Source organism: Quercus suber, unplaced genomic scaffold, assembly GCF_002906115.3.
Source record: "Quercus suber isolate HL8 unplaced genomic scaffold, Cork oak 2.0 scaffold_209, whole genome shotgun sequence".
NCBI classification, from domain to species: domain Eukaryota; kingdom Viridiplantae; phylum Streptophyta; class Magnoliopsida; order Fagales; family Fagaceae; genus Quercus; species Quercus suber.
The window spans coordinates 527,485-540,308 of NW_027069667.1; the positions used below are offsets into that span (position 1 = coordinate 527,485).

The 12,824-nt window shown below is 33.6% G+C and overlaps 1 protein-coding gene across 2 annotated transcripts; it reads right to left on the minus strand.

Annotated features, from left to right (window-relative positions):
- Positions 1–1,588: 1,588 nt before the first annotated feature.
- LOC112013985 (uncharacterized) lies at positions 1,589–12,422 on the minus strand. 2 transcript variants are annotated; one of them, XM_024046365.2, is made up of 10 exons: positions 11,563–12,422; positions 10,885–11,481; positions 10,201–10,790; positions 9,925–10,093; positions 8,418–9,116; positions 4,401–5,015; positions 3,727–4,317; positions 3,039–3,617; positions 2,291–2,926; positions 1,589–1,836 (listed from the first exon to the last, which is right to left on the minus strand). In XM_024046365.2, exons 1-9 carry the CDS (start codon positions 12,340–12,342, stop codon positions 2,330–2,332), a joined length of 5,217 nt encoding a protein of 1,738 aa, XP_023902133.2. In that variant the 5' UTR covers positions 12,343–12,422; the 3' UTR covers positions 1,589–1,836; positions 2,291–2,329. The 2 variants fall into 2 exon arrangements, with proteins under 2 accessions (XP_023902133.2, XP_065635538.1); XM_065779466.1 differs by having other exon boundaries at positions 10,885–12,422.
- Between the last annotated feature and the right edge of the window lie 402 nt (positions 12,423–12,824).

Consider the following 12,824-nt stretch of genomic DNA (forward strand, 5'->3'; position numbering starts at 1 on the left):
AGATGTCATATAATTAAAGTTAATTCTCAAAATATTATAACATATAGTAATAAGTACTAAACAATAAACATAGGTCATAAGTCATAACATAATTTCTTGCAAAATATTTGAACTAGCTATCTAAAGGTTAATTGAGGATGAGTCGAGAGTTGGATGAAACTTAAATTGTTAGTAGCAAAGCTATTCACAAACAAATCTTTTAACTGGGGGGCATTCAAGATTGTCAGGATAAATAGATGGAAGCATACTGTGTCTCTGTACAGGCCTGAGATTTGGGAGAGAATGTGTTCATATTCTATTTTTAGGACCCCTTGATAAAAAGATTTCACAAATGAATAGCCTTTAGGCTTTTGATAAAAACCTTTTACTGTTGCATGAGTTTTTAAATCAATGGCATTAGAATTTAGAAATAACTTAGATTAAAAAATTTATTTCTGGTTTGCAATGTGGAAGTATAACAGAAAACTCTACAAAAATGGGATAGAAATAGTAATCCCTGTGTTCTTTTACACGAGCACAAGCATAAATATTTATGCTTGTTAAAAATTGTCTCTGCTGTCTATTGTCCAACCCATAAATAATTTTCATTTCCTCTTCCTTCTTTTGCCCATAAATCTAATCTACTTGGGGCCCAAAGAATTTGTTAATAAAACAGATGGTTTAAACTCTTCTTGCCATGTTTGAACTTGAATTCTCAGCACCAAATGAAGATGATACTTGAGCCAAAATAAAATCCAATGGTCGGTTCAATTATTTGTAGCCATCTCTCCCTCTAGGATTCTATGCAGGGTAGATGAAAAAAGTCTGGAAAAGAAAATCAAACATAGGAGTGACAGTGTCAGTTGTTAAAAATTGCAAACTGACAATGCACTCGTTTTGTGCTAAGGGAAAATTTTCCTTACATGAGGAACTCCATTCATAAGAAAGTTGAATGTAAAGGAAATTGCCCAAGCACTAGACCAGTTCACCAGCACCATCAAGTTACTAGGAGCCCCCTTCACATGAATTGGGAAAATATGCAAGAGAACAGTTTTCAGATATGCTCAATGAATATGGAAGAAGCCATATCTAATAATTCTCTTTATGTAACTATTGGTGTCACTGCTCTAAATTGGGAAGGGAAACCAATTACAATAATTACTATAGAAACTGCAAAGCATGAATACTTAGCTCATCGAATCTGCAATCAAAAGTATCAATAAAATTAAAATCTCTGGCCAAGAAAAGAGGATTGGTCACTAACCAAGACAGAGTAGACAAGTACTCCTGATTGCAGTGGGAAACGCTCAATATCAGCTTATATAAAATTTCCTCTCTGCCATTCATAGATCACAATTTGAAATTGATTGAACAAAAATAAAACCCAAATGTTATATAATAGAAATTCAAATTGAACAGAAGGATTAAAAAAAAAATAATAATTGGCATAATAACAACATAAAGATTGATGCTTTTTATGATATTAACATGTCAATTTAATATCAATGCTTTTAGAAAGCACACCTTCACTTCTCTGCAAATTTACTCTTAACAAAAAAAATAAATAAATAAATAAATAAATTTATAAATCTAATCAAAAAGCCAAAAACTTACACAAATTTTCATCAACTAAAAACATAAATACACTACCAATCTTACACATCTATTGACAAATTTACATAATCATGAACCTAGAAACTCTATTAAACTTGCACCTGCCCAACCATCTAGATATTGTTTTTGAACCTTCATACCCAATTTCAACGACCCATTCATTCAAAACAATCCTCCATGCTTCGGGTTAGATGGATCATTTAGATTGGCCTTAGGACAGTCCCTTCCACATTAAGCTCAACCCTGTACAAGTAGACAAAATTAAAAATCATTTTTAAAAGGTTTCAAATGAGCTCATCCATTATTTTCCAACTAACGCTGCTGATAGGAAACAACACCATTTCACTGACTTATACATCAAAAAGTCCTTTTCATCGATGATGTTACGAAATAATGGAAGGGTTATTTAGCCCTTTTGAACAAGCATAGTTTAAATTGAAATTTTTGAAAAGTGTAGGATTAGTTTAAATTAATCCTAAACAATAGGGTTTGAAAAATAAATAAATAAATAAATAAATAAAAGAGTAAAAAAGAAGAAGAAGATAAGGTTGAGGTAAGTCCATCTAAAACTTTAGAGAAACAACCACCCATTGTCTCAAAGAATGTTTTCCATCTTATCTTTCTGCGTGGTAAAGATGATCAGTTCTTGGGTATAAGGTTAAAATTTAAAATTAGAGGGAGGATGGCTTTAACTTACCAATAAGTTCAGAAGGAAGAAAGAGCCCCATAAGAGAGATTATTCTTCCAGAACTCGCTTGCCCTTGTCTTTTGGATCAATGGGTCTCCTCGGACTTCCAAAATTAGACTCCTTCCTAGAGCTGGAGGTTCTACTAGATGTTCCTTCACCATCATGCTTTTGCTTATCCCTATGACTTATTGTTTGCTCAGACTCTTCCAACTCATAATGGTACAAGAGACGAAAGCCACATTTCTCCACCTTCAAACCAGGGCAGTCAGTTGTAAATGAAGCCTTAATGCAGTTGACTTGATTCAGACAATTTCGCCCTCTATAGGATAGCAAAATGCATCCACCTTGCGGTAGCATCACGAGATTTTCTCTAGTCAGGCGATAAGCATGAAGAGGTCTCACACCAACATTGGTTTCCAAATGACAAAAAAGGCTAGTATCTGGATTAAAAATGTCAAAGTGGGCAGTTGGATTCACATCTATATCAAAATAAGCACATAGAACCAAACCCATCCAAGTACTATCATTGTACAAATTTGGAGGTAGATCGATTGTCACCCAGAACTCATCGCTCAGTTTACTGAACCACTCCAAAATTTCACATGGAGGCAAACGGGGATTATATAAAATGCATCGATCAAAGCCCTGTGAAACAGAAATATTGTGTTTTATGGGTGAGAGTGAGAAAAATTAAATAGCGGTAGATGGAATATCATGTTAATTTGAGACATAGAAAAACAACATAGTTATTAATTACCAGTGCGTCAGTTTTGCGGATTTCATTCTGAATCCAAGACTTCATTTTTTTATTTATACTCTCAGGCTCGTACTTCATGCAGTTCTTCACGCAGTTCTTGAACTCTTCCACCAAATCCTGGTACAATAGACGAACGCCACAATTCTGCACCTTCAAGTAAGAGCAATTTGTCTCAAATGAAACCTTAATGTAGTCACAATCATATAGCCAATCAGGAAACGACCCACGTGGTATATAGGTCAGCCAAGTGAGTCCACCTAGCAGTGAAATCATGAGATCTTCTTTAGTTGGCCAATAGATATGAAGAGGTTTCACACTCAGATCATTACGCCCATTACTTGCTTCCAAGTGACAAATAAGTTTGTAAGAAGATATTGAATCCATAATGTCAATGAGACTAGCCACATCCTTTGTAACTAAAAAAACTGCACATAGAGCAAATCCCAGCCAAGTACTGCTATTAAGAAATTTTCCAGTTAGTCTGAATGTCACGTGGGACTCATCACTTTGAATGAGGAACCAATGCGGAATTTCAATTGGAGGGCAACAAGAATTATAGTCACAGGATCCATCAAAGCCCTGTAAAACAGAAATATTGTGTTTAGTAAGTGAGAGTGAGAAGTTAAAGAGAGGTAATCAAAGGAAATATTATGCTTGAGGTAAAGCAAAGTCATAATTTATTAATTACCGGCAAGTGGCTTTGGGAGAGGTGATTCTTGGCTCTACTAATTTTCACCTTATAACGAGCTGTTAATTGATCGTTCAAATCTTGAAATCTATGTTGCCTTTCCGTATTCCAATGATCTATTATTTTCTCAAACCAAATGTCACCCATATGGTAGAAACTAAGCCCACATTTTTGCACAATGATACCTGGCCAATCGCTCATAATTGAAGCCTTGATGCAACTGCATTGATTGAACCTATCTAGAAACATCCAACACGGAATATAGCACAGCCAGAGAAATCCACCCTCAATATCTAGCCACGTAAAATCTTTTTTACTGGTGCGGTGGACATGGATTCCTAGCTCTGCATCAGCTAGGTCCGTTCCCAAAATACAAATAAGATGGTGAGATATCGATGAGGGATTTTCAATAATTGCAGTTTGATGCTTATCGCTTGAAAAATAAGCACACAAAACAAGTCCCACCCATTTGTCATCATTGAAAAAAACATTGGATATATCAATTTTTAATGATGGCTCATTACTATGATAGTTGAAAAGATGTAAAATTTCCACTGGGGGGAAACAAAATGAATATTCAGAGCGCCCACCCTGCAAAATAAATAAAATTATAGGACATAGAGGGGGAAGTTAATGGTGTATTTGAAACAAAGAAACTACTCATAATTTCTTACCAGCTGGTCATATTTATTGAGTGGAGATACAACTTCGTTAGGAATATGCGTACGTAATCTCATTTCTATCTCGCCACTACGGCTAAGTTCACATTTGAAATCCCGATGTGCAGAAATGTAGGTATTGCAATGTTTTAGTTGTTGCTCAAACTGTGATAGATCATGCTGGTACAAAAGACGAAGCCCACATTTTTGCACCATCACGCTTGGCCAATCACTAAAAAACGAAGCCTTAATGTGGCCACATTGATGCAGCATATCCTTCAAGGCCTCACCAGGTATGTAGGATATCCAGATGAGTCCAGAGAATTGACGTAACCAGTCGTCCTCTTCATTAGTGGTGCGGCAAACAAGGATTTGATTGTCTAAACTAGCTTTACTCGTTTGGAATTGACAATATAGAAAGTGGGATGAATTTGCTGAAACTGCATTTTGTTGACCCCATGGGATAAAAATAGAAGCATATAGAGCGAGCCCCAACCAATTGTTGTCTTCATACAAATTTGGGGGTATCTCAATTGTCACCGAGTGCCCAAGACGACAATGATGATTATACCAACTTGGAGTTCTTCTTGTTGGGAAACAAGAATTATATAAAGTGGACGGATGAAAGTACTACAATATATATATACAAAACAGAAATACAACAGTGTCCAATTAGAGGGAGAGAGAGAGAAGACTGTTAGAAGTTAAAATTGTTTAATTAAGCTTTTTACTATTTGACAATATTATAGTGAATTCATATGACAAGTTTGTTTATGTTACGTGAAGAGTTTATAAATGGGAACAAAGAGTTGATTTTCAAGTTGAAATTTTATTTCTTGAATACTATACAATAGTGTACAAAATGTTATATCATGCAAAATCCTAAATGTAGCATTGGATATACCTCTATAAAAAAAAGTATTGGATATACCTCTATATTTGTAATATTTAATTATAATAAAAAATTGATCATGAAATGAAGAGCATCCTAATACTTATATACGTGGGGAGTTTATATAATAAATGTAATTGGGATAAAGTTTGCATGGTGTAGTATATAACTATATATGTCCCATTCATTACTTCATTCCGAACCAAGAGTGGAAAAAAAAATAAATAAAAAAATAAAAAATAGTTAAAAGTTTTCTTCCTGTTCGTGGTGAATGTGAGTTTCTTCCGTTTAGTGTTATGTGAATAAGGACGAAACCGAGATTTTATATGTGTGAGCAAAACATGAATAATTTTTTTGACCATTTAAGAATAAAAAATACACTAAAATTCCAAGCTAAATTAATAAATGAAAAATAAAACTATCATTTATCAAGCATTAACAAAATAAAAGATATAAAATAAGTGTTTTTTAATATTTCAACTGAATCATATATGATCCGTTAAAATGGAACTCAACTTTTTTTATATCCCAAAAAGCATGTTCGATATTAGTTTTTACTAAATTTTGTATCAATTTTCCATTTAATATACTAAATCAAAGAAATGATTAGAAATTTATATTCCATTTAGTTGCAAAAAACATTATTCATTATTGAAACTAGTGTATAACCTCGTGCATATACATGGGTACATTTAGTAAAAATCACAGTTGCATACATACATACATACATACATATATATATATATATATTATTTGAAATCTAATTGGATCTAGACTCTTTGATTTTTTTCCCCCAGTAATTCACTTGCTACAAAAAGTAACAGATTAAATAGGACACATGACGCAAAATTGAACTCCAATTAAAAGTCAATTTAAAATCTAATTGAATTTAGGTCTTTTGATTTTTGCACCTAATAATTCACTTAACACAAAAATTTAAAAATTAGACGAGATATGTGGCGCAAAAGTAGACTTCAATTTAGAATTTAATTAGATTTTCTCTCTGTTTTAGCTATTAATATATATATAAACTTATAAATTTGATTTTTTTTAGTTATATCATTATTTTTTTTATGATTTATTATATTGGACTTCTTGTTTTCTACACTAAATTAACTAATTTGGCACAAAAATTTTAAATTTTAGATTAAATAGAACACATGTCGTAAAATTAAATTCTAATTGAAATTTAATTTTTACACTAAATTAACTCACTTGGCACAAAATTCTAAAGTTAGATTAGATAAAACACATGGCGTAAAATTAGATTCTAATTGAATTCCAATTTGAATTTAATTAGATTTTCTCTCTATTTTACCTATTATATATATATATATATATATATATATCTATATATAGATTGTACAACTCCAAAATTGCAAAAGAAACTGAAAGAGATAAAGCAAATTATTAGGCTATTAATTTATAGTACATGCTAGTCATTGACATAATTTAAAAAATTAACTAATTTTTTGAAATTTAAATGTCGAACTACATTATTGTAACGCCAAGCTTTAAATTAAATAAAAAGAAGGGGGGTGGGTGGGATGGTCAGATTTTTATTTGGACTCCACGTGCCCCACCTACCCCACCTAACCCCACCACTCATCTTATACTAAGGGCTCACTCATTTGCTATCTTTTCTTTCTTTTCATTTTTCCCAACACAAGAAGCTCCTCTCTTCACTCCCTCACACTGTCTCACCGGTCCCACACCAATGCAACATACCCATCATCATTTTTCCGATAAGATCACTGAAAAATCCTTAAAAACCTCTAAACATCTTCATCCATTTTATTTGAAATAAAGATTTCTAATCTTTTTTATGGGTATTATGCTTTTGTTAGAAGTTCTCTTTATCTAAGTTTTGATAATGATATTTATGTGATTTATGAGTTTTTGAAGTGATATTCATGTGTTTATATGTATGGGTTTTGGTCTTAGTGGATGTATTTGATGAGTGTGTTTATAATTTTTACAATTGTGGCTATCTAAGGCTTGTTATGGTAAAAATTTAGGGGTTTTAATTTATAACATTTGGTAGATGGCGAATATAATTTTTATTGATTACTAGTCGCAGATTCATGCGATGTGTGGGAATAGATAATTTTATTTTAATTATAGCATATTATATAATTTTTTCTATAAATTTTGTGGAAAATAATTTGTTCCCCCCAAAAACTTAAACAATTTCTAAAATTATTTTTCATTTATCTATCTCAAAAAAATATACCATCATTTTATTATTTGGATTTATTTGATTGATATTATTCATTTTTTAGGCTGTCCATATTTTGATAAATTATGTTATCGTACGTTATATTTTCCTAATTTGTTTTTCTTGTAAAGCTAAACTGTTTGAGTTTCAAATATCAAAATTTTCATTCTCTTAAAAAAAGATTATTATATTTTTAATTTATGAGCTTTATCCTCAAAATCCAATCCACCATTAGAAACCCATAGTGTGCAAACTCGAATTTTGAATCTTTTGATTTTGTGAGAAGGAAAAGGGGAATGTGATAGTGGGTAATTGAGAATTTGGGGAAAATAAAACACGGGAGAGAAATATTCTAATGCAACAAATTTATTGCAAGTTATTGCAATAAATAAAAATTTGTTGCAATATATATTAGTATTTTTAAATCTCTATTTGCAACAAAAAGTAATATACTCACATATGTATGTTTATTGCCACTATAATGTCTCTCTGTTAAAATAGTTTTTGTTGCAAAATAGCTTCTTCTTCTTGGGTTATTTAATTTTTTGGGTTATTTATATATATATAAGATTTTTTTTTTTGGGTTAGTAAAAATGGATTTTGTTGTTGTTTTGTTTTAGAATGTTACTAATTTCTTAGTTGATCACTTTAATTTTTGAGTTTTTTGGTTTAAGAGATCATTTCCAATTTTGGAGGGAGGCCATGCATGATTTTTTTACAAAAATAAAAGGCTTCAAATTTGATAAATTAATATATAGTTATATACTGCTTAATAGAAATTTAAAATCCAGGATCCTTGACTTTAGTGTTTGGAAGTGAGACTCTATGAAGGTCCACCAACTTCCAACACAGACGACTATATATATATATATATATATCATAGAAATTAATTAAATTTGCACAAATAGGTAAGAATTCTTACCCGGAAACGATTGTGAGGGAATGAGTCCTCGTAAGAATATTGGGCAGTTACACTAGTCTCCTCCTGAGAAATGAATAACTTTTGGGGGCGCAGGTACTCATAATAGTTCTTAGTTCCAATGAAGTGCTCAGGATAATTATCCCATACATTGCAGATTGCTTGGGGATCGCAGGAGCCAAGAAAGCTATCAAATGGGGTAGAGCATTGCACCAGTATTTGTGTTAACTCTTCCATATTATGCCGGTATACAAGACTGAACCCAAAACTCCGTGCAAACAAATCTGGACTTCTGCTTTGAAGCTGGAATTCAGCCAAAGGGCTTTGTCTCCATAAATGTGCATGCGCTGTACGTGGGATGAACATTACCCAAATGAATGCACGTTGATTTAACGTAACTAATTCGTTGTTCGTAGTCAATATTCCACAGCATACTAAACGCGAATAACAAGTGCTGGTCCGCAGAAGACAACTGAATGGGAGCATTCCAATTATTCTTGAACTCAGACCCCGACGAACAGCAGTTGGATGCATATTAAATGAGAAAAGACCACATAGTGCAAATCCCATCCAATCAGGATCATTAACAAATTCTGGAGATAGCCGGATTTTCATTGACTGCACATCTTCGTAACAAAACCACAGTGGGATTTCACGCTCAGCGAAACAGCAATTGAAGATTTCACCCTCATCGAAGTTTTTCTGGAAATTAAACATGGTTGAAATGAATATCAGGCGCGAATAAAATTTTGTTTTTTTAGATACAAAAGTATTTGAACTCTGTAAATAGTTATTATTCTTTGACCATACATCAATGAGTTCCCTTTTGATATAGGTTAAATTTGAACTCATTTCCCTTATTTAACAACAAGAAATATTACTAGCTAGTTGAGGAGTTTGAACTAACTAAAATCTGCTAATATATATATCAGTAATTTTTAACAAAAAGTCTAAAAACACAAAAATTCTTAAAATCATTTTCACGACTGATGAGGTGATATGTTATGATCAGTGATGTTATACCTATGTAAAAGGGATGTTATTTTAATCACAACTTAGCATATTAATAATTGTGGAAAAAATTGAAAAGAATATTTGTGACCAATTTAATTCAATGAGTGAACAGTTGTAAAGTCTTTATTATTTATAAAAATACTTAATTGTTAGTCTAAAACCCCCGTTTAGCTAAAAAGATATTCTGAAACAACAGAGTTTCAGAGAGAGAATAATACAACTTGTACTAATATCCTATAAATATGTTGACATAAAAAATTGGCTCTAGAAATATACTGCTTGTGGGGGTGACAATTAACCTTAACTAGATTATCCATATCGATGTCTTTAATGTATCTATGAATTATAAGCTTATTATTTATTTTACTATTAGCAACTATAATAATTTTAGTTGTGAGCAGAAAAAACTAAATTGTGTCTTGTTTATCCTCTGCATGTATGCTATGATACTAAGGTTAACTTTCTTGAGAGAGTGAGAGAGAGAAAGATAGAGAACCTCTAAACATGCTTTGATCAAAGATTCACTTGACATAATACTTGCATATTGCTCTTTCCTAGCTGTTGTGAGAAAACCAGTAAAAGAGCTCGGACTTGTTTTCGAAGAGGTACAACCCTGTGCTATATTTTCAATACTTGGTTGAAGGATGGGCATGGGTTGAGGCATCCTGCAGATATCAAAGAACATATCTTAGAAACTCAACATGCTAACATAAAAATTTGATAAATGTCCCATTCAGGTTAACAAAAAACTGCTTCCAGTTAAAAAAAAAACCTTTGCAGTGAGGAAGAGAAACCAAAATCTTTGCTTGCCTCCCTTTCCTCAACTTGATGTAACAAATTTTGATAAAAATATTCATGATAGGCATCTGGACTTTCTAACATGCACTGGGCTAATGTTTGCACAAAACTTTCAACATCTTGCTCGTATACAAGGCGGAGTCCACACTCTTCAACCCGCGCATCTGGTTTATCGTGTTCAAATGAAGCCCCGATATGTCGACACTCTTCCAGCCGAAGTAACACCTGTGGTATATAAAATACCAAAATTCGATGGGGTGACTCGACAAAAATGTCTTTAGATTCCTGAAAGACCCTGTGACGAGCAATGCAAACTCGATCACTAACTAAAGGATTATAAAAGTTGAGAAAACTTGCTAAATCCTTATTGTCACCAGACATTGCTGGTTGCTTGTGGACAGTATAATAAGCACACACAGCAATTCCCATCCATCTCCCATCGTTCTGCAAATTGGTGGGCAATTTAATTCTTATGTCGGAACAAAAATTTCGATTACTGAACCAGTTTGGGACTTTCGTATGAGGAAAGACATAATCATATTTATGGTTTCGAGCCAAGTCTCCCTGTAAAATAAAATGAATTAAAAATTGTCCAAATGAGTGAGACAAATATATATATATATATATAGAAATATAATGTTCAGTGAATAGGGGAGACCTGATACACTCTTAAAAGCAATGACAGTATCTTTCCTTTAAGTCGGTCATTGGACTGACTAGATTCCACCTTATCCATCTGGAATTGGGATCTTTGCTTCACCTTGCCTCTAGCTTGTATAAACTTTGACAGATCTTGCTTGTACATCACACGCGCACCACACGTTTCGATCTCGATATAAGTGCAGTTGGTCCTAATAAAAGCTCTAATGCAACTGCAATCCTCTAAATGGTCTCTAAGTTTCCCGGCTGGAATAACTATCTTCAATCCAGATGAACTAGCATGGCGAAAGGGTTCAGCTAGATTTTTGGAGAAGTTAAAGAATGTGGGACAAGTTATGCATGGGCCTTCAATTATGTCTGATCTACAAATAAAGTCGATAGAAAGTTCATCATCCTGCCCGGAAGAAACATTGTTCAAATTTTCAAGGATTATAAAACTAGTAAACAAAGCAATCCCTATCCAATTTCTATCACCACGCAGATTAGAAGGAAGCGGGATTGTTAAAGATGACCCAGGGCTCTGATGGCTGAACCACTCTGGAGTTTCAGTTGAATGTAACGACTCGAGAAAGTACATGTTTTGATTAATTGTACCCTGTAAAAAAATAAAATGCATAAGCATAAAAAAGATGTTTAACGCGCATGTTTGTGACATTGTGTTGTGTGAGAGAGAGACCATCAAATATCTTTCAAAGATTGGATCGTGGTCATAGTCTGATACGCACGGAAAGTCGATGAGTGCAAATGGGCCAATATTCTTGCTCGCACAATGAACCATTGTGAATATTGTTTCACCCGAAGTCCATGCAACACGGTGATTTGAATGCTTTTCCAATAAAGGACATCCTAGTGCTATTACATATCCTACACTTAACGGAAGGTCTGGCAATGATTGGAGCCTGCTACAGTCATTCATCGCAAGAGAGTAAAGCTTAGAAAGCTGAGAAATGCTATTAGGCAGGCGTGTAAAGTTGTTTTTGCTCAAATTCAGTGTCTGCAACGAGGATAAGCAACTAAGATCATCGGGGAGTCCACCGTCCCATAAATTGCGGTCAGATAGATTGAGAGATACAATAAATCTTAACCAAGGCAACAACAGGTTGCGAGCCTCTCGGATAGGGAAGAAACCTTTGAAAAAAGCATCTACAGCACGGACGAGGGAGAATCCGTGCGAAAGCCAGGATTTAGGGGGTTGTGGTTGAGCCTTAAATCCCGATAGATTGAGAGTTTTTAGAGACGGCAAATTGACACTTGGGAAACTTGAAAGGTTTTTGCAACCTTGAAGACTCAAGACCGTCAAGCCAGTCAAATGCTCGAGTGATGATGGCAATTCTTCCACAGCAGTCCCATCTAAATACAGCTCTAACAAGCTTGTCATATTTGTTCTAATCTCTGAAACCTTCTTGAGACTTGAACAGCCAGATAGAATAAAAATTTCAAGAGATTTCAAGTTCATTTCGCAAGGGAGGCCAGTAAGACTTCTACAATCTTTAAGATTTAACAAAGTAAGCTTATTGAGAGCTCCAACAGATGGGTGAAGCTCATACAAACCTCATGTAGGAACTTTTTAGTCGGAGAGGTCATTTGGGCATCCGATGAAGTTAGGAGTCTTGACTAAGACTTTAGAGTCCCTAAGATCCAGGAGTCTTAACTTGGCCAAGTTCTGCGATAATAAATAGATATGGGAAATTAAGTAGTCAAGAACTTAATCTGCATTTAAAAAAAATAAAAAAGAAACACTAGCATACATTAAGGGAAAACTTACAGTAAGTCCCTTTGGTAATTGCTTAATGTGGCTGCGAGGCATGATGAGTTCAACAAGATTGTCCGGTTGAAAACTACTTGGCATGAATTTCAAAGGATAATCATGCCATTCCATCATTCTTAACTTATTAGAAAGAAAACAGAGGCCTGTTGAAAGGTGCACATTAGAAATTT

Coding starts and splice junctions, on each gene's coding strand:
- LOC112013985 (XM_065779466.1), bottom strand. CDS start 12,342: ATGAACTTGAAATCTCTTGAAATTTTTATTCTATCTGGCTGTTCAAGT. Junction 10,094..10,200: donor TTCTCTTCCTCACTGCAAAG/GTTTTTTTTTTA, acceptor TGATATCTGCAG/GATGCCTCAACCCATGCCCA. Junction 9,117..9,924: donor TGATCAAAGCATGTTTAGAG/GTTCTCTATCTT, acceptor TTTAATTTCCAG/AAAAACTTCGATGAGGGTGA.